General features: G+C 46.5%; 1 protein-coding gene across 1 annotated transcript in view; it reads right to left on the reverse strand.

Moving 5' to 3' along the window:
- Positions 1-18054: 18054 nt before the first annotated feature.
- Positions 18055-21915, reverse strand: part of hhip (hedgehog interacting protein) — a 38799-nt gene continuing 34938 nt past the window's right edge. The window contains 3 exon segments of the mRNA XM_084318314.1: positions 18055-21123; positions 21126-21173; positions 21176-21205. Coding sequence (XP_084174440.1) covers positions 21011-21123; positions 21126-21173; positions 21176-21205 — 191 coding nt within the window. The 3' untranslated portion in view covers positions 18055-21010.

Consider the following 21915-nt stretch of genomic DNA (forward strand, 5'->3'; position numbering starts at 1 on the left):
TAAATGTAATTTCTTTACCCTTAAGAACCCCTTTGATAATCACATAGCGACCTTGGCTATCTAAAGAGGAAGTTATGAGTCTAAAGGGGAGATTTGTATTGATCAATATGGCGTTTAGCGGTGTCGTTGGGCACCATATGGGTTTCTTGTAATAAAGCAATAGAGACATTCTCCTTCTTTAAAAATGTCAGAATCGCCTTCCTCTTCGCTAATTTCTGAAGACCTCGAACATTCCAGGAGCAGAGCTTAAAGCACTCAGAGTTAGCCGTAGCCATAGAATATTAGGGGGTGTGTAGACAGGGCAGACCTAAAAAGGCCTGTGGGCACACCAAATTCACCTATTTTAATGTACCTAGAGCCATACATAAAACAAATATTTTCAGTAGTAGACATGTGTCCTGAGCCATACATAAAACATACATAAAAAACATATAAAGGTGCGGGGCCGGTGGGCCATTCCCCAACAGCACAGGGACTCACCATAGGGCCTAAAACCCTCAAACCTACCATAAGTAGATTACTCAGTGGCTGCTTGCCACACTCCCAAAAAAAAAAAAAGGAAAAGAAAAAGGAACCATAGCCAGTGTTCATTTTGTTGACTAAAATGATGACGAAAGATGTTCGTCAATGAAGGTTTTTTTCATGGCGACAACGAGACGTGACGTCACGTTATTGAAGACCACTTGATGCTAACAAGACTAAATAGTTTATTAAATATCGTTGACCACAACTGAGGACACAAAAATGTAATTTACAAAAACCAGGACTAGCTAGCCATATCACTGAAGAAGGACATTGTCCGAAACATGTCTGCTATCCATTCAGGCTGCCATTAAAAACATTGAAACTGAGAGTGCTGGTCCGGCTACTCTGCTTTTTGATATACTGAACTTTATGGGATTGCAGCACCCAGTGTGAGAACTTGTGAGCGCGGTCTAACTTGACTATACAAAAACCAGGACGAAATTTCTCTTCATGTATGTTGATATTGTTGACTAAAACAAGACGAGACAAAATAATTATAACTTTTCTTAATGCCCTCGTCCCGAGTTGAGCAGTGTGACGGGGAGCTATGTTATTAGCATTAGCTGACGAGCTATTTGAAAAGCTAGTTTTAGCTTAACGTTACCTTGGCTAAAGTTGGGACTATTCATAATCCAGCTGCAGACCTGCAAGCAAATTACAGCAAGTTGGCATAGGAGTATTCCAAGGTAAATCACTTTTTCACCAGTAACGTTACATTGTTTGTATTTCCATCTAGCTCGCGTTAGCTAGTGGCTAACCTAGCCCACGCTAATGTGGCTAACTGATCGACCTCTCCCACACAATTAATGACATCTTGCGGACAGCCATACCGGTGACAATGTTTAGCTTTTAGTGCCAAATGATAAGAGTCTGAGGCAGAGTCTCAAAAGAGAATGTTGAATATTTATTGTGCATTTAAAATCACAACAGAGCCTCTGCTACTACAGTAGCTAACCTAAACGGAGCCTTCTGGCTAGGAGGAAGTGTGCAACAACGTATAATGTCCGTGTGGAACCAATGTACCAACAACCTTTCCATGGGTGAAGCATAGTTGAGAATAGAACTTTTAATGATACTAATACTAATCTATACAATCACCTGTTGTTGAATAAATACCATAACTTTCTAGTTATTACTAAAAAACTGTATATATATAAAACAGTAGCTGTAAAAAAGAAAAGAAAAAAAAAGTTTTATAATTTATATAATATTTTTTTTCTTTTTTTGTACATTAACTAAAAATAGACAAAAATGTCATCCATTTTCGTCAACAAAATCTAGACTAAAACAAAAAAGACAAAATTGAGACAAAAACGGACTAAAATGCTCAGACATTTAGTTGACTAAAACTGACTAAACAAAAAATAAATGAAGATGACTAAATATGATGAAAACGAAAAAGGAACACTTGACACATGACTAAGGCCCCGTTTAGACGAGCGTTTTGTGAACAGAAACCTCAAAAGTCATCTTGCGGTTTCACTTTTAATTTTACGTTTAGACGAGCGTTTTGGGGAATTCTCCGTGCAGACGACGCTGTAACAAACGGAGCCCCGCTGTCACACGATTGGCGCATATGTCACATGACGTGCTGTGAAGACCCGCCCTACTCTGCCTCTGATTCGCAGAGTGTGGGTGGGGAATGTGATTGGACCAAAGCAGAGTCACTCACAGACAGTGGGTCCAGTCATAATAGTTGTGATAGCCGCGGGACAGATTCTTGTGTCTTTAAAAGTACTGCCAATGTAGCCTTCAGGTGATCTCCGTTGATATAGTCAGACATACTTGCTTTGTTTACGTCTCGGCTACTGGCGCATACCTGCTACATGTGACGTAAGCAGTACGCGCGACCAGAGCCGTGACAACCCTTTCGTCATCGTTTTAACAGATTTATACGGTTTGACAGTTTAGACGAAAGCGCAAAGCTTTTGCGTTTCTAGGAATTCCACCCTGGAAGGTAGTCTCACTTTTTTGCGGTTTCACCCCGTAAAAACGCCGTTTCCATATAAACGAAAGGCACATCCGCAAAAATATTTTTGCGGATTCACCTGCTAGCGTTTCCGTCTAAACGGGGCCTATGACTAAAACTAAAATGAAAATAGCTGCCAAAATTAACACTGACCATAGCAAGAGAAAAAAAGGGGGGGGGGGTAAGTGACCTGTGTGCTGCATGACAAACGTGTGCAGTACGTCCATGCAGGCTGGAAGAGGGCGATACTCTGCTGACAGGTCCGTTGTTTCCTATGGTTCACAGTAGTTTGCTGCCTTGTCATAGCGCAATTAGGCCGCCGTGTCAGGAGAGGGCGCTGCGCAAAAGTTCGTCTGCCAGTGAGAGGATTCTCCGGCGCCGCAGCTGGACCCTATTGAGCAGGTCAACAGCAGATGATGACGCCTCTGGCCGCAGACACGACCATTTGCCATGTGTGTGGCTAGCAGAACGTAGCTAGGAGAGCGTGGCTGATGGATCCATGAGATCCCAGTCCAAAAAAAACACACACACACAAGAGAAAAAAAAAATTGCATCACGGAGGCATTAAGCCAAGTCGTGACGAGGTGTATGTGACACGCATAGAAGTCCTAGGTCATTTAACCAAAGCTAGCGTTTAGCTCCCCAGCATATAGTGGACGCAAAAAACAAACAAAATAAAGTGGCATTATGTAATAGTTATACAAAACAGACCAGGCCAACCCCCCCTTAAGTCAGACGCCGAGAAAAATAAAGCATCCAGGCGATACCTAACGTCACACAGTCAACCATATTTATAAGAACGAAGAAATATAGAGTAATAATGACTCTCGGCGCGTTTAGCCATAGCGAGGTGCTAGCGGCCCAAAATCAAGCTACTATACCGCGTCTGGTATTGGTGAGGCCGGTGTTGGGTCCCCTCCACGCCGGGTCTTCAAGAAGTCCACGGCGTCCTCAGGCGATGAGATGTTTTCTCGCCCGTCTTCGTCCGTGATGATAAGTCTTGCAGGGAACTGTAGAGACGGCTTGAGTCCTAGCTTGTAGAGGGGGCCCATGACGTCTTTGTAGCGGGTACGCTGTTCCACAACTTCGGGGCAGTTGTCTTCAAAGATTAGGACTGGTTTCCCTCTGTATTTCAGCATCCGTGCCTCCCAGATAATCCTCTCTTTTATTCGATAGTGGTGCAGGCGGGCAATAACCGCTCTAGGCCTGGAGCCGGGTGCTGGCTTGGCAGTAAGGGCCCGGTGACACTGGTCCAGCTCGGGTGGTGTAGGGAGGACCTCCTTCCCCAGAATTCCTGCCAGTACCTTCGCAAAAAAGTCGCTGGGCCGGTCGCTATGAATGGACTCATCCAATCCCAAAATGCGTATATTAGAGCGGCGGCTCCGGGACTCGACGTTAGTTAGCTTAGCCTTTAGCTTGTCATTGTTCCCTTCCAGCGCCGTACACCTAGCCTCTAGCTCGTCCACCCTGTCAGTCCAAGTATTTAGACCGCCTTCCACTGAGGTCAGACGCTCGGCATGATCGTTAACCGTCGTCCAGAGGCTGTCGAGTTTGGTTTCGAGCGAGGCAGCGGATGCTCTGATTTCGCTGGTTAGGGCCTGCCTTAGCTCTTCAATTAGCCCAGCAATGCCGGCTATATCTGCGGGAGCGTCGTCCTTCTTGGAATCGTTTCTCAGTTGTTTCGTCGCCATTGTGGTTCTTGCAGCCAAAATAAATAGGTAGAAACATAAAGGGGGTATATACAAAAAGGTTTAACCGAGTTAAACTAAGCTTTTAGGACTAAATATAAAAATACGGGAGTCACATCGTGGCCATAAGCGACTACTCCATCCTCGACCCGGAACCGGAACCCGTTCCTGCTCTTTCTGACCTGGACTGTGAAGGAGAAGGTGGAGCACATGTGATAGGGAGGAGTCTGTTGCTCACCATATTTATCTGTTGTTTGAATGCAGAATGCAGATATACTTTGAGGAAGAGGGCTGAGGAGTATGCAAATAAATGACTTCAGCTGAATTGGTCGTAGCCGTGTCTTCTAACACAACACAAAGTGAAACATGATACAATACATCTGCACAAACGCCCTTGCTGGAACATCCCCTTCAACGTGTTTAAGGACTTCCTAATGAAGCCCCTCTCCACGGTGTATAGGGATGACATTAAACCTGACAAAATAACCATTATTTCCTTCTCGGAAAATAGTCCAGAGTACCTCCAAGATCCATCTCAAACAGCCCCAAGGGACATAATTGGTTCGTCTCACTATTTTTTAAGTTGCCCATTTTTATGACAATGATGTTGTTAAAATGTTTGGAATTTGGCTCTGCTGAACCTTGTAGTTTCTTGGAAGGTAGACTGTGCTGATCCTTGTAGTTTCTTGGAAAGTAGACTGTGCTGAACCTTGTACTTTATTGGAAAGGAAAGCTGTATGGCATCTTTTAGTGAATGTGAATGAATGAATCATTGATTTTTTATAGTGCTTTTCTAGACACTCAAAGTGCTTCATGTAGATAATAACTTCCCTCCTCCACCACCAGTGTGTAGCACCCAACCCTGGGCTACTTAGATGGATGCCATACACCAGCACCAGGCACACAACACGCATGGTTGGACGGCTTGGGATACAAGGATGATATCAGCCAATTAAGAAGAGAGATGATGAGGTGGCCTTGATATCAGAGACCTGGGCCCTCATTTATCAATGCTGCGTACGCACAGATATGTGCGTAAACTGTGCATATGATCATTTCTAAGCAAAGTGTGGGATTTATCTAAATTAACGTGTGCTTGAGATTGTGCGTATATCTACGCACAGCTCAGACCGTGCGTACATGTCACCAAGCAGTAGAATATGAAGACTGCAACAGACTGCGGAAATAAACGCTCATGCATTCGTTTCAACACTGACGTGTTCGGACCCGTAATTCATTATAGTTAATAGAGACATGAGTGTAATTATTGTCAAACCCTATAAATAGCATTTAGAATAGGTCTTTCCGAATTAATGCAGCATGGATAATCTTGCGTTATCGGAAGACTTGTCACGGATATGGCAGTCTATTTGCCGAGATAATAGAGTCCGCTACCCGGGACCCAAATTGGAGCATGAAACAACGCGCATGAATGCCATCACGTGCACATTCAAGTCCTCTCCACCTTGGGATTCTTCTCAGCGGGAGATTGGAGATCGCTCAGGCATGGAGCTGTCAAAGCTCCATCAATCAACAAATTCAGTTATGTGAATAGAAAGAGATTCTACTCTGTCAATGTACAGATAATCTGCTGACAGTGCAACAGTTCTGTGGGCCTTCGTGTCCATGGAGAGAGACGCTGTTGAAGACGGGTGGCTTATTGGTGAGCGTTACCCATTCAGGCCTAATTTTATTTAATTCAATTGTAATGTTATTACTGGGGTATCTGTAATTAAAATATCACTTAAATGCAGGTGATCGGGGTTATCCACTGAAGCCATAGTTAATGACTCTGAACGACCCAACAGGAGCGCAATTATAACAGGCTCACGCGCCGCACAAGAGCTATTTAGAGTGCAGTTCGCCTGCTTGTTTGGCACGGGGGGCAGACGCAGAACACCCCCCTCCAAACGCGATTAAATATTGTTTCAAATAAAAACCGAAATACTATTATTCTGTGTGTCATGTTTCCAAATAAGATTGTTCACAGCGGAAAATGCTGTATACGTTCAATTTGGACGTTCAATTGGTTAGACCTCCGTGATCAATCTTGCTCTCAGTGAAGCTTCTCATAGTTCGCTTAGTCCATTATTTCACATTTCATGGGGGTGTTTCATTACCATACATGGTTAATTAGGGGCGGTTCTGTATGCAAATGCTTACAATCATGCACAAGCATTGACGGTAAGAACATTGGTATTTATCAACACGGAGTGTGCATACGACCTGTGCACGCACGGTTGATAAATCCAGATTTCTATGTGCGTAGAGACAATTCCGTGCTTAGGAACGAAAATAGAACACTTTCTATGCATTATTGATAAATGATGCCAACAATGATTTTATACGCGTTTGTCCGCCAATCGTTGAACGGCAACTATGTATATATACGTTATTTGATCGTTATTTCTTTTATTCGCTATTTCCATTCATGAGTCTGTGATTGCAAAAGTCCAATACTGCCGCCTGGTGGTATGCGGCCGATGTTGCACTTCCTTTGAGACTCTGTGTATGGGGCTGTGCGTCGATGAAATGGCTCCCGGCGGACTTTTCTAGTAGCCTGAACCAGGGGCTTCACCTGATCGCATTGAATTGTCTTCGGGACCCCCGATTTATTATCCTGTGGTGGGTTATGTCGTGGGCCAAATGGACATACGATCTACCAGATGGAAATCAAATAATTGGAATATTCTTTTTAGAATCCCACCGGCAAGAGCAATTTAACGTCAATTTCAGCTTGATTGTGCCTTGTTTTCATAGCCATCGCCCTGATCGTATGGGGTTGTACTAACGAATGCCGTTATTGTTATGGTTTGTAACCGACCCCAATCGCACAACACAAGACAGGTATGAGAGTAAGCCAAGAACTGGGCATTTATTGAATAACAAAGAAAAAACGGCACTGTCCCTTTAAGGGAGAACACAAATTACTGGATAACAAGAAGGGAAAGGTACAGTGCCTTTAAGAGGCGAGCTGGCTAAGGGGAAGGCTAAGGGAAGGCTAACGGAAGGGCTAACGGAACAGGGCCGGGGCAAGGGACAAGGAAGGAAACAGGGAGGACTAGGAGGACTGGACAGGGAGGACTAGGAGGACTAGGAGGAGAAAACCAGGGACAGAGGCCCGCGGAGGCGGGCTGGGGACAGGGAGGACTAGGAGGACTAGAGTGGGGAAAAACAGGGACAGAGGCCCGCGGAGGCGGGCTGGGGACAGGGAGGACTAGGAGGACTAGAGTGGGGAAACACAGGGACAGAGGCCCGCGGAGGCGGGCTGGGGAGAGGGAGGACTGGAAGGACTAGACAGGGAGGACTAGGAGGACTAGAGAAAAACAGGGTAAGGCCTTGGAACAGGGCGAGGGCTGGAGCTGCATACTGGGACAGAGAAAACAGGGTAAGGCCTTGGAACACAAGCATTAATGAATGTTGCTGCTCTGCAGCCTCTCCCGGGATGGTTCGTCTGAGGAAGCAGACGGTGGACGTCAGAACCGCTCTGCAGATCTCTCTCGGCAGATCTCCGAGGGTGGTAAACGGGACCGAGAGGGAGAGAGGGGGCGGGTTAGCTCAGAGTTCAGTTGGGAACAGAGCAGGTGACAGGAGAGGTGACTTGTCCCAAAAACAGAGTAATCCAAGTGACAGAATCTTCGGTGTATATACACACTGTGAGTGAAGTCCCAAAATACAAATCCAAGAAATAATATCTTCGGTGAGTATACACACAGTGAGCGATGTTAAGGCCAAGGATTATCCCAATGAACTATCCAAAAAGCTGACGCTGGGTGAGTGACAGTCTGACAAAAAGCTGGATATCTTCAGTGTCATTAAACACACGAAAAACAAATAGGATCAAAGACAGTCATAAAAACTCACCCAGGCGCTGTGCGTAAAGAGAGTTGGATCAAAACGGGGCGAGCGCGTCGCCACGGGGAACCGGTTGTCCAAGCGGAGGTCAGAGTGGTGCGCGATTGCTTGGAGTACGCGCCGGTACGGAGGGCGCATCTGGCGCTGAGGTCTGAGTGGTGCGCGACTGCTCGGAGTTCGCGCCGGTACGGAGGGCGCATCTGGCGCGGAGGTCTGAGGGGTGCGCGTCTGCTTGGAGTATGCGCCGGTACGGAGGACGCATCTGGAGTGCGTCTGAATGCGCGTCAGGAGTGAAGAGCGCGGAAGAGCGCGCCGGCTCGGAGAGACGCATCCTCCCGTAGAGTATTAGGAAGCGATGCGCGTCTGGAGTGAAGAGCGCGTCTGCTGCGCGGAGGTCTGGATGCGCGTCTGGGCGTCTGCTGCGCGGAGGTCTGGATGCGCGTCAGGACGTCTGCTGCGCGGAGGTCTGAAGTGGAACACTGGGATACCTCCCGTGGAAGTTTAGAGAGCGCAGTCCAGTGTCTCCCTCAGGCAACGGCGACAGGAGGCGAAGGCTGGAGCGCATCTCACGCCGGAGATGAAAACAGCATAAACAGACAGAGGACCTCCCGAAGGAGTCTTGGTGATAGAGAATATGATACGGAATGAAACGGCATGTTACGGCACGACCCGACAAGGGACAGAGGGGAAGAGCCAGGTACTTAAAGCCCACAGGGGTGCTAATTAGAATACACATCAGGTGCGGGAGGTAATTGATAATCGAACTAGAAGCGTGTGTTCGGCACCAGACCAATCAACACATAAAGACAGGTAGTCCAAGGGTGTGGTTGCTGAAGAGCAAACGAACGCGAGGGTGGGGGCTAGTGAGGTGAGGAGAATGCAATTGATTAACAGTAGGCTTAAAGGAACAGAGCGAGTAGGTGAGCAACAGGCTTAAAGGAACAGAGCGAGTAGGTGAGCAGCGGACAAAACCTCACAGTACCCCCCCCTCCACGGGAGCCACCCGGCGACCCAAAAATACAGACAGAGTGGCAGGGGACAAAACAAGGCAACAAACAAAAAGTACCGGGCCAAGCCAGCAGGGGAAGCCACAACAAAAGTGGGGCTAGCAAAAGAACAGGGTAGCTGAGGGGTAACTAGGGTAGCTGAGGGGTAACTAGGGTAGCTGAGGGGTAACCATGGTAGCTGAGGGGTAACTAGAGGAGCTGAGGGGCAACCAGAGGAGCTGAGGGGTAACAAGAGGAGCTGAGGGGTAACTAGAGGAGCACCGGGAAGGGGCTAGCAGAGGGAAGGGGTAGCTGCCAGGGCACAGATAGCTACAGGGCCTATGCTAGCTGTACTGCTACATTAACAAAGAGGCTGCACTAGCTGCCGGAGCTAGGCTAGCAGACAGGGCTGGAACAGGGGCACTGGAGAGGGGAACAGGGAAGGGGCTAGCAGAGGGAAAGGGTAGCTGCCAGGGCACTGATAGCTACAGGGCCTATGCTAGCTGTACTGCTACATTAACATAGAGGCTGCGCTAGCTGCCGGAGCTAGGCTGGCAGACAGGGCTGGACCAGCATGAGAGAACAAGCTAGCTGGAAGTACAGTCCTAGCAGTGGGAGAAAACTGACCTTGCTAGCTGAAGGGGCAGTCCTAGCAGTGGGGCAAACTGACCTTGCTAGCTGAAGCGGCAGTCCTAGCAGTGTGGCAAACTGACCCTGCTAGCTGAAGCGGCAGTCCTAGCAGTGTGAGAAAACTGACCTTGCTAGCTGAAAGGGCAGTCCTAGCAGTGGGAAAACTGACCTTGCTAGCTGAAGGGGCAGTCCTAGCAGTGGGAAAACTGACCTTGCTAGCTGAAAGGGCAGTCCTAGCAGTGGGAAAAAACTGACCTTGCTAGCTGAAAGGGCAGTCCTAGTAGTGGGAAAAAACTGACCCTGCTAGCTGAAAGGGCAGTCCTAGCAGTGGGAGAAAACTGACCTTGCTAGCTGAAAGGGCAGTCCTAGCAGTGGGAGAAAACTGACCTTGCTAGCTGAAGGGGCAGTCCTAGCAGTGGGAAAAACTGACCTTGCTAGCTGAAAGGGCAGTCCTAGCAGTGGGAAAACTGACCTTGCTAGCTGAAAGGGCAGTCCTAGCAGTGGGAGAAAAACTGACCTTGCTAGCTGAAAGGGCAGTCCTAGCAGTGGGAAAAAACTGACCTTGCTAGCTGAAAGGGCAGTCCTAGCACTGGGAAAACTGACCTTGCTAGCTGAAAGGGCAGTCCTAGCAGTGGGAAGGCTACACAAAAAGTGGAGGCCATGCGGAGGGACTGGGTTAGCTGCCTGGGCAAGGCTAGCTACAGGGCCTATGCCAGCAGCAAGGGCTGCATTAACATAGAGGCTGTGCTAGCAGCCGGGGCTAAGCTAGCAGACAGGGGCCATGCTGAGGGACTGGGTAGCTGCCTGGGCATGGCTAGCTACAGGGCCTATGCCAGCAGCAAGGGCTGCATTAACATAGAGGCTGTGCTAGCAGCTAACAGGGGAGACTAACAAGCTAACAAGGAACAAAAAAAAAAAGTCAAACTCAACATACACCGTCTGTGCTGGCTGGGGTCGTCGATTGGTCGGGTCGTACTGTTATGGTTTGTAACCGACCCCAATCGCACAACACAAGACAGGTATGAGAGTAAGCCAAGAACTGGGCATTTATTGAATAACAAAGAAAAAACGGCACTGTCCCTTTAAGGGAGAACACAAATTACTGGATAACAAGAAGGGAAAGGTACAGTGCCTTTAAGAGGCGAGCTGGCTAAGGGGAAGGCTAAGGGAAGGCTAACGGAAGGGCTAACGGAACAGGGCCGGGGCAAGGGACAAGGAAGGAAACAGGGAGGACTAGGAGGACTGGACAGGGAGGACTAGGAGGACTAGGAGGAGAAAACCAGGGACAGAGGCCCGCGGAGGCGGGCTGGGGACAGGGAGGACTAGGAGGACTAGAGTGGGGAAAAACAGGGACAGAGGCCCACGGAGGCGGGCTGGGGACAGGGAGGACTAGGAGGACTAGAGTGGGGAAACACAGGGACAGAGGCCCGCGGAGGCGGGCTGGGGAGAGGGAGGACTGGAAGGACTAGACAGGGAGGACTAGGAGGACTAGAAAAAAACAGGGTAAGGCCTTGGAACAGGGCGAGGGCTGGAGCTGCATACTGGGACAGAGAAAACAGGGTAAGGCCTTGGAACACAAGCATTAATGAATGTTGCTGCTCTGCAGCCTCTCCCGGGATGGTTCGTCTGAGGAAGCAGACGGTGGACGTCAGAACCGCTCTGCAGATCTCTCTCGGCAGATCTCCGAGGGTGGTAAACGGGACCGAGAGGGAGAGAGGGGGCGGGTTAGCTCAGAGTTCAGTTGGGAACAGAGCAGGTGACAGGAGAGGTGACTTGTCCCAAAAACAGAGTAATCCAAGTGACAGAATCTTCGGTGTATATACACACTGTGAGTGAAGTCCCAAAATACAAATCCAAGAAATAATATCTTCGGTGAGTATACACACAGTGAGCGATGTTAAGGCCAAGGATTATCCCAATGAACTATCCAAAAAGCTGACGCTGGGTGAGTGACAGTCTGACAAAAAGCTGGATATCTTCAGTGTCATTAAACACACGAAAAACGAATAGGATCAAAGACAGTCATAAAAACTCACCCAGGCGCTGTGCGTAAAGAGAGTTGGATCAAAACGGGGCGAGCGCGTCGCCACGGGGAACCGGTTGTCCAAGCGGAGGTCAGAGTGGTGCGCGACTGCTTGGAGTACGCGCCGGTACGGAGGGCGCATCTGGCGTGGAGGTCTGAGTGGTGCGCGACTGCTCGGAGTTCGCGCCGGTACGGAGGGCGCATCTGGCGCGGAGGTCTGAGGGGTGCGCGTCTGCTTGGAGTATGCGCCGGTACGGAGGACGCATCTGGAGTGCGTCTGAATGCGCGTCAGGAGTGAAGAGCGCGTCTGCGCGGAAGAGCGCGCCGGCTCGGAGAGACGCATCCTCCCGTAGAGTATTAGGAAGCGATGCACGTCTGGAGTGAAGAGCGCGTCTGCTGCGCGGAGGTCTGGATGCGCGTCTGGGCGTCTGCTGCGCGGAGGTCTGGATGCGCGTCAGGACGTCTGCTGCGCGGAGGTCTGAAGTGGAACACTGGGATACCTCCCGTGGAAGTTTAGAGAGCGCAGTCCAGTGTCTCCCTCAGGCAACGGCGACAGGAGGCGAAGGCTGGAGCGCATCTCACGCCGGAGATGAAAACAGCATAAACAGACAGAGGACCTCCCGAAGGAGTCTTGGTGATAGAGAATATGATACGGAATGAAACGGCATGTTACGGCACGACCCGACAAGGGACAGAGGGGAAGAGCCAGGTACTTAAAGCCCACAGGGGTGCTAATTAGAATACACATCAGGTGCGGGAGGTAATTGATAATCGAACTAGAAGCGTGTGTTCGGCACCAGACCAATCAACACATAAAGACAGGTAGTCCAAGGGTGTGGTTGCTGAAGAGCAAACGAACGCGAGGGTGGGGGCTAGTGAGGTGAGGAGAATGCAATTGATTAACAGTAGGCTTAAAGGAACAGAGCGAGTAGGTGAGCAACAGGCTTAAAGGAACAGAGCGAGTAGGTGAGCAGCGGACAAAACCTCACAGTTATTGACAATCAACTAATCAGAAACGACCCCCCCCCCCTTTCATGCATTCATGATGGAACATAATACCGATCATATGCATTTGAATTTTTAAGTGTAGCGTGTGTAGGGACGAAATGCCAATGGATTTTAATATAATACACATATCGGGCTATTACTAGCCTCCAAGGAATTACCCTAAACCGCTCTAAAAGCATACTTATATTCACCACGGTATACAACGGGAATGTATGGATGGATTCTTTTTTTCTTTTTCACATCTTGAACGATAGATACCCAATGTCAAATGGGCCATAGTATTGCATCCATAGCTATAATATAGAATATAGTTATAGCCCTGCAAACAAGGTGACAGACCCCATTTGTTTAATGCGTGGCAGCACATAGCCATATCTCGTTCCCAGCGTGGCAGAGAAAGAGTTAAAAATATAAAGCTCCTCCCACAAACAGCACTTAAAAATGGCACATGAGTGAACAACGATGTTCCATTTCTTCTAACCTATGCTTCTTACGTTAGTTTCCTCTGCCTCTTCCTTGTGAAGTTTCACTGAGGAATCGAGGATTGGTCATGAGGAAGAGATGCAAGCACACATCTATAAAACTTTGGAATGGACCCCTGATTGATAATTTGACTAGGAACATCACGGACCCCCCCCGACCTCGGTTCAACTTCTCCCGTGAAGAACGGCACTCACAAATGGACTTTCACTGTAAAAGGGGCATTGTTATTGCCAAGCCCAGAGCACAGAGTGCTCCCTACTGGACAACAACACCACTTTCCAACAGCACACAACCCACATCCTCCCCAGGATGAGCTCAGAGCCCTACCCGAGTAGCAATGGCTAAGGAAGGCCAACAGTATATAAAGGTGAACGCAGAATCCACTGAGTTAAATTATCCAACGGAGAACAGAAAACAGGCAGATGAACTGTCTCTTTTTAATCATAAAGACTATTGTTTTCATTGCCCTCTGCATCTCCTCCTGTCACCCCATAAGTATTGGTTGGGCCCACGCTTTCACTCATGTATACAATATTATGTAAAAACATGCACTTCCAGCCATCTTGGTCCTACAAATATTTGGTATACAGGCTCCTCATGTTTATTCAAAGTGCTGGGTTACATTGTTTGGGAAAGATAGCCAGACAAGGGCCCTTTGGGAAGGAACATGAAAACTCTTCCAAATGAAAAGTAATGATTCATGCCACAGATAGTGTATAAACTCAAATATACGCTGGGCCTCGCTGTGCTATTGGCCAGTTCCACTTTACGCAATTTTGATTGGCTTTAAACAGTGCACAGACAACTTGGTATTGCATTACTCTAAATACGGCTGTGTGTGTGTGTGTGTGTGTGTGTGTGTGTGTGTGTGTGTGTGTGTGTGTGTGTGTGTGTGTGTGTGTGTGTGTGTGTGTGTGAGTGAGTGACTGGAGTGAGGTGGGTGGTCTCCATTCACTATCATTATACAGCACAAAGCTTGATTGATATTTTCGTAAGGAAATTAATAATGCCATCGTGACGGCTATTGCAGGTGTGGCTGTGGACTTGTGCATGTGTGCTTGCCCCTGTAGAATGACGCTAGTACTTTGACTTCCCATTACCAATGGAAAGATTTCTGATCTAAAAGCTCTGCTGAAGCATACTGTAATTAACAAAACGTCCTATCAAGGAAATCCTATATAATGCCAGAGCATTATACTTAACTTTGCAGGTAAGCTTTTCCATCCAAGTGATGGCAAGGGGGAAAACCTTGGTCCCATTCGCCATTTTCTTGAAATGTCTCTCTCTTTGTACACGTCACCTGGGGTGGAGGAAAAACCATTCGTGAGAATATAGCAGCTGACTTACCAGAACCGAGACAGTTTCCCTGCTCATCAGCGTGGAGCCATGACAGACAGACATGGTAACTGGTGAAAATGGATGTCATAATGAAATATAATTAAAAATATATACTGTATATGCATATGTCTTTCCATCCCAGAAGAAAGATGCAGAGACACTAACTCCTTTAAAGGCCCTACCAGTGAGCCAAATGTAGACAAATTGGTAGTCCAACCACCAAAAATAAGAACTATAGGGTACCTTATGTATACTGCACCTGTTTTACTCTTACTCATAGTATATATTAAGATACACATTTTGTATGCCTATATTTCTTTAATTATATTAATTAATAGTTATTTATATTGTTTATCTGAATTATATATTCAGATTTAATTGTATTGCCTATATTTATGTATTTCTTCTATTACCCTGCCCATACCTGTACCTCCCCTCCCCCCTCCCACCACCCCCCATGCTTCCCTCATTGATTTCCCCAAGGGGATCAATAAAGGAATAATTTGATCTTATCTTATCTGAGCTCCCCATACAAGGACTAACACTATACATTATTTTAGTTTTAAACGGTATTTACTATATTAGAGGGCTGTAATTTTATTTGTTTACATTTGCAAACATGTAAAACAGAACTATATATTTAGATTTATGGTGGAGTAAGACAGTTCCAAATAGCACATTTTCCAATCAAACTCTTTCAGAATGTATGTGAATATAACCCTAATGTATATGGTCCAAAAAAGTCTGGATTGAGCCTTTACACACTCTCTTCTTCTTTCACTGTCCAGTTTCACTCAGACAAGGCTTGGCTGAGCAGCCACAGCCCTGCCTCACACTCTGTTACAGCTGCCCAGCACCACAACCGCAGCCTTCCAACCCAGCAGCTTTCACTGGAGCAGTCAGGGGTTAAGAGCCTTGCTTAAGGGCACCTCAACCACAGGGGAAAGGAGAGCGAGACTTCACTTCCCAGATCTTCCTAGACTGGTTCAGGGAGTCAAGCTACTAAAACCTTCTGATGACTAGCCAATAGTCTATTATTTCATAAGTGTATGGGAATTTACACACGTTTACATGGTACTCCCAATGAAGCGTAATTGAGTATATGTGTGGTTGTTTTAACACACGTAATGGCTCACAGTAACAGCTGTCAATCAGGTTAAATTACAGCCGTGATGGAGGAGTTTTCAATTTGCTTCATGAAGGGGAACTGTCTGATTTATTGTGATGTTTCTTCTTGATTTGTTTAAAGAAGACTTGTACAGCCCGGGGTGTTACCGGTTCCTGACAGGGAGCGAGCGAGCGAACTGGAGACGAAATCGCGCGCGACACTGTCCTGATATGAGGCGGCGCGTGTCCGAGTGTGTCTGTGTGTGTTACCTGGAAGCACACGTGGGGGGGGCCTGCGATTCTTGACCAATAAAAAGTGTTTAGGGGCGGGACTCGGCCGCGTAATCGCTCAACTAGAGACACAGCGAGCGAATATCTGAGGGGTGGACGACATCGCTGCTCAGTTCGCTGTCGCTCGCGGCAGGTCAGGATAGTCTGATTGAAACGAATACATTTTAATCATTTTCGCAATCACGCTCGCTCGCGTCGCTCCCTGTCAGGAAGGGGTGTTACCTTGTGACTTCGGGCTTTACAAATACATTTGATTTGATTTTGATTATGTAGTATCTCATACATTATCGTGACACATTATAACATCGTTATGACTGTAGGGGCACTTCACCAGAAAACAATTAGGCCTACAGATTTATTTTGCAGTGTAATGAGTGTCCCTTTGTAGTTGTCCTTATCAATGCGTTATGATTATGCCCTATTTAGAAGTAATAATGTAAAAAAAACTATTGTGGTAGCCTTTGACTAGTGTTTTCTTTGTAGACAGTGGTTTTGGATAGGAAGCGATAGGGAGAGGATCACATGACTGACTTGGAGAGATGGGACTTTACTGGGTCAACTGGAGCTTGATTGGTAAGTGCAAACAGCTGTGCCTGCTGGCCTGAAGGAGGCCAACCAGCGTGTGCCTCTCTTGTTTGTTTTCTTGTTTTTGAATTATTCGCCTGCCGCTGAGGAATATGTACCACAGCTATTGAGCCCTGTCTCTCCCTTTGGAGCCTTTTTGTTTTGATACTTTGTTATGAGTTATGGTTTTTTGACCACCACTCTAAATGGCACCACTGTTACGCCCCCAAAACTCTGACTCGCTAAACTAATCATAATTTAGTGGCACCATATAGTTATCAAGTTAAGAGTGATAAAGCGAACTCTAATGCTAACCGAGAGGCCTGAAATCGCAACCTGTATTTATTAGCTGCGATCAGCAGCTCTATAGGCTTACAGTAGATCACTCTTGTCAATTGGTCCACAAAAATGTCCCCACCCATAGCAGCCACTGGTTTTAGCCTAGTGTGCCAATTGGCTAAAAGGGGGCATGGCAATGTGCGTGGCCTATCGCAAAAAAAGGTTGCAGTTATTGTGAATTTGCACTTATGTTTAGCTTAAACATAACCTAACTAAACCTGGTGAATGCACATTTAATGCTAGCCTAATGGAGGGCATGGATTCAACGGTTGGATATGGGTGAGTCTGCTCTGAGCTGTCCAGTGAGCAGCCAGTTCAGTCTTCTTGGCTGTCAGTGGTGACATTTAGGGTGGTGGTTCTCATAACATAATTCAAAACAAAGTAACAAAACAGACTAAAGGCAAAAGGGCTCCAGAAGGGCAAACGAGTCGCAGTAGCCGTGGCGTCTTCAGTGGCAGGCAAATCATTCAAAAACAGGAAAATAAATAAAGAAGCTGACTGGTGTCAGGCCAGCAGCCACATGCAACAATCACTAATCTAGCTCTGACTGACGTGGTCCGTCCCGCCTCTGTATCAGTCATGTGCTACTCTCCCTATCGCCTCCTATCCAATATACCACCAGGGATCCTCAATCTGCCTGTTTATAATCAGAATGTATTCCCATATGGACATCATTATTATATCACAATCTGATGTACATATAAGGACTTCTACTGTACCTCTATTACTTCAGCTTAGATTAGCTTTCACCAGATTTAGTTAGAATTAAGTTCAAGTTAAAACACAGGGATAAATATAAATTGTGATTTCCATCCGTTTGGTTAGCGTTAGAGTTAGTTTTAGTACTTTTTGCTTAATAATAATGTTACCTTTAGACAAGTTTAGCGAGTCATAGGATTCTGTCTTAACACACATAATATCACACATATCCCCAAACTCTATACAGTTTTGTACACATCCATTTATTTTGACAGTTATTAAGAGATTGAATGAGTTTGAATGTGTCTTAACTCAACTCTCTTTGAGAAACTTAGCACTGTGCTGCATCCTCTCACCAGGCTACAATTCATTGGGGCAAGTGTTCTAGCCTTCAAACACCATGAAGCTCACAGTATAATCAGATGTGTCTTTGTATGTTCTATTGAGGAAATGGTCGCAAACCATACATTGTATCAGAGTTCCATAGGCCTTGTGCTATCTACGTTGCCTTTGAAACTACTAACCAGACAGAGAAAGGGACGACATTCAGACATGCTATAAACTTTAATAGACATATTGATATTTCTGAAAAGAAACAAAAGATAGCCCTAGTTTTATTTACAATACATGAATAAAAAAAATCATCGTCACATACAGTACAACGGTAAAAACAACATAGAGAACTTAAATAATTATTGAATTTTTTGCGTAACTACTTAAATAATGAAAACGGTTATTCTATTCACACCACGTCTCAGCAGCTACAATGCAACTTTCACATTAAGTGCTAAAAAAAAATCATCATCATAATTTCCACTTTTACAGCATGAATTGCATTTTGACTTGTTAAAAGACCCATTAAGACCAGGTGAGACATGATTTCTTTCAACGGACACAAGCGGGGTGGAAGTCGACAGACAACGGGGTGGGGTGTGGGTGTGGATCTGCTCTGTTGTCACGGTCTTGAGAGTGCGAGTGTGGACAGTAAACTCCATGTAACCATGCTAGGAAGAAGAACTCACTCAGGACATACAGCCAAGAGTCTGTGGGTGGGTAAAACAAAACCCCAAAAAATAGCACAAGATGTAAATGTTTGCCTTCCCCAAGCTGTGGTGGCTGGTGTTCTGTCAAGATTCGTCCTGTGGAATCTGACATGGCATAACATCAAATGAATAGTTCCAAATCAATCATCAGACGCAATGTGTGTATGTGTATATATGTGTGTGTATGTATTTGTGTACGTGTGTGTGTTGTGCCTGTGTCAACTTTCATTCAGGCATGTGGATAGAAACAATACACGACTGCGGCTCCAGACGGTATCAGTCTGTGTTCTAATTGTTATCTGACTGACGTGGAATAGTTTTTTCTTTCTTTTTTTCTCCCTCCCTCGCCTTTTGAGTCAGGGGTCCCACAGTGCTCATCAAAAGTGTACTGTTCAACCTCTGAGGACGTTTCTGAATTCCTTTTCCCCAGACTTATCTGCATTAGACAGGATCCTCTGTGGGCTATGTGCTAATCTTTAATCTGCTCCCCATGGATAACGATCTGCTCTTGTACTGTGAACCGCTTCCAGTGACTTTGGTGGCCCGGAACTTTGATCACCTCGCAGCAGAGACACAGTTCCGACAGTGGTAATGAAACGACATGTCGGGGGGGGGGGAATTAGAACAAGAGTGAAAGCGCTCAGTCGCCACCCACTCTCTACAGACGACCCTCACGTGCAGGTGGAGACATGCATCACATTTAACACAGAACCAAATCTAAAGGGGGGGGGGGGGGGAAACGTGTGTCCTTATGTGTCTTTCAAAACAGTGAGAAAATAAAATAAAAATGCACGTGTGTAAAAAAAAAAAAACTAAAAAAAACAACCAAGAAAAAACAACAGACATGAAATAACATGAATGTACAAGCTTAGTGTAAAACCGCTTTCTATAAACACCATTCTCTCCCATATATTATTACGCTTAAAAAAATAAACCCTCCTCTATGATAACAATAGTAATGCTATATTATTTTGTGAAGCTAAGTAGTACTTAGGTCAGCTCTATAGGAAATATACATCACCGTGCTTTCTCTCTCTATCTCTCTCTCTCTCTCTTCCCTTTATAGCGACTGTAGTTGAGTTGGGGGTCAGTGTGAGAGACAATAAAACAAAGTTTGTTAAAACTCTACCTCTGTGTGTGTTTGTGTGTGCGTGTGTGTGTGTTTGGCATTGCTGTACAACGCATCCCAAAATTCATTGAAATTCAATTGCAAAAAGTGAATGAAGAAAAATATTACAGTGCATGGGAGTTGATGACTCCAATCAGAAGGTACAGTATGAAACTGGCTTTGACAAAGAACCACAAGGCAACAACGCACTCTATGACGTCTAACTCTACCTAGGTAACAGTCTTCAGCTGCACTCTATGACTTCTACCTCTACCTAGGTAACAGTCTTCAGCTGCAAATCCATTCTGTACATTGATAGCATGTCGAGTGAGTGTTGCGAAACAAATCCATACCAATGTATACATATTCCAAGATAGCTTTTTTTATGACAATGTGCCCCACAAACTCAATGCAACCTCAACCTTGTTACTGTGAGACAACAGGGTCTATCTCTCTCCTGTTAGTTCCTTTAAAAATAGCATAGCACACTAAAAGACTGCGCACTTCTATATGGCACACAAGATTATCATGAATTTCTCTGTCGTTTTGTTTCAGCATTTACTGTCAAACTGACTCCAGAGAAGTTTCCTGTGGAAGAGTGTTCCTTTAAAAAGTGAAAATGTAGACATTTTCTTTTCGCTTTTGTTTTGAACGAGAGCTGCTCATGAGGACAAAACGGGTCTTGGACTCAAAACATCCCCACTCCTTTGAGAGTTACTGGACAGGCTCTGTCCTGAAAAAGTCTCAGACTCCATTTTTAGGTGTGGGGGAAGGGGGGGGGGGTTCTTCTGTAAGGCAACCACTATCACCCGTAGGTTTCGAGTTAAAAATGTCCGTTCCTGTGGAGAGTCTGTGGGGTCTCCTCTGTGCCTCAGTAGGAGTAACGGTACAGGTCTAATATGGAGTCAGCCATGTGCATGAGGGTGGGTGGTGAGTGGAGTCTGAGGAAGAGAGGACATATTTTGTGACCTTCTCGAAGTGACGACTTGGCTTGGGGTGCCAGGTTTTCACTGTCCAAGAGCAAAGTATAGCTTATAGGCAAAAGAGGAAGTTTGGTCAGGTGATGGTGGCTGAGGAACAGTCTGATGGGGTCGGAGGTCATCTGTGTGTTTGTGTGTGTGTGTGTGTGTGTGTTCAAGCATGTGTGTGTGTGTGTGTGTGTGTGTGTGTGTGTGTGTGTGTGTGTGTGTGTGTGTGTGTGTGTGTGTGTGTGTGTGTGTGTGTGTGTGTGTGAGGGAGATTGAAAGGGCCCTACTCAAGTCAGGGTCTCCTCTCCAGAGTCTGCTGGCGATGGTAGGTAGGTGTGTGTCGGGTCAGGTAGGTGGTGGTGGGGAGCGGACCCCCTCCACCTGCCCTATACGATGTAGCTGGTCAGGTCCAGCAGGTAGGATGTCATGTCGATGATGTGGTCGATAATGCCATCTTTTTCCTGGTCGTTGGGCAGGCCTCGCTCGCCCTTCTCACACTGCGCCCGGAGTAGCCACTCTTACACAGGCACGCGTTGGGCTCCACGCACACCCTCCGTTACGGCAGCCCGGCTCACATTTGGCTAAAGAGAGAGAGAGAGAGAGAGAGAGAGAGAGAGAGAGAGAGAGAGAGAGAGAGAGAGAGAGAGAGAGAGAGAGAGAGAGAGGAGAGAGAGAGAGAGAGAGAGAGAGAGAGAGAGAGAGAGAGAGTGTGAGTTAAAGGGGAACACTGCTGAATATAATAAATTATATACGTGGGCGGCTAAGTGGCGCAGTGGGCAAGGCGCTCGCCACTAACGCAGTAGATGGTGGGTTCGAGCCCAGCTCTCTGCGTTGCTTCCGGCTTGGCTGGTCGTTCATACTAATACAATTGGCAGTATTAGGGGGTGGGAAAGCCGGTGGGTGGGGATTGGACGTTGTGGACAGCGACTCCTACAGGTCGGTTGGTGCGCCTGTACAGCAGAATCAGGAAGCAACGGGGGCAGCGTGAGCCTCCCACGCGTTACTCCTCGCCACTGAGAGATTGCGCTGTACAGGTGAAAAGATGCGACAGCTGCCTCCTCGTGTACCGGAGGGGACACGTGATGCAAGGCTTGGTCCACATTGCATGGTCTAACAACGTTCGAGACAGGGGAGGGTAGAATTGGATAATACGAAATTGGGATGGGAGAAAAATAGAAAATGGGTGAAAAGGTAAAAAAATAAAAATAAAATAAAATGATATGCGTTAAACTTAGTCTTGAATATCGTTAAAGGAATATGCCAACATTATGGGAAATGTGCTTACCGCCTT

Source organism: Notolepis coatsorum (assembly GCF_963971535.1).
Source record: "Notolepis coatsorum genome assembly, chromosome: 7".
Classification (NCBI taxonomy): Eukaryota; Metazoa; Chordata; class Actinopteri; order Aulopiformes; family Paralepididae; genus Notolepis; species Notolepis coatsorum.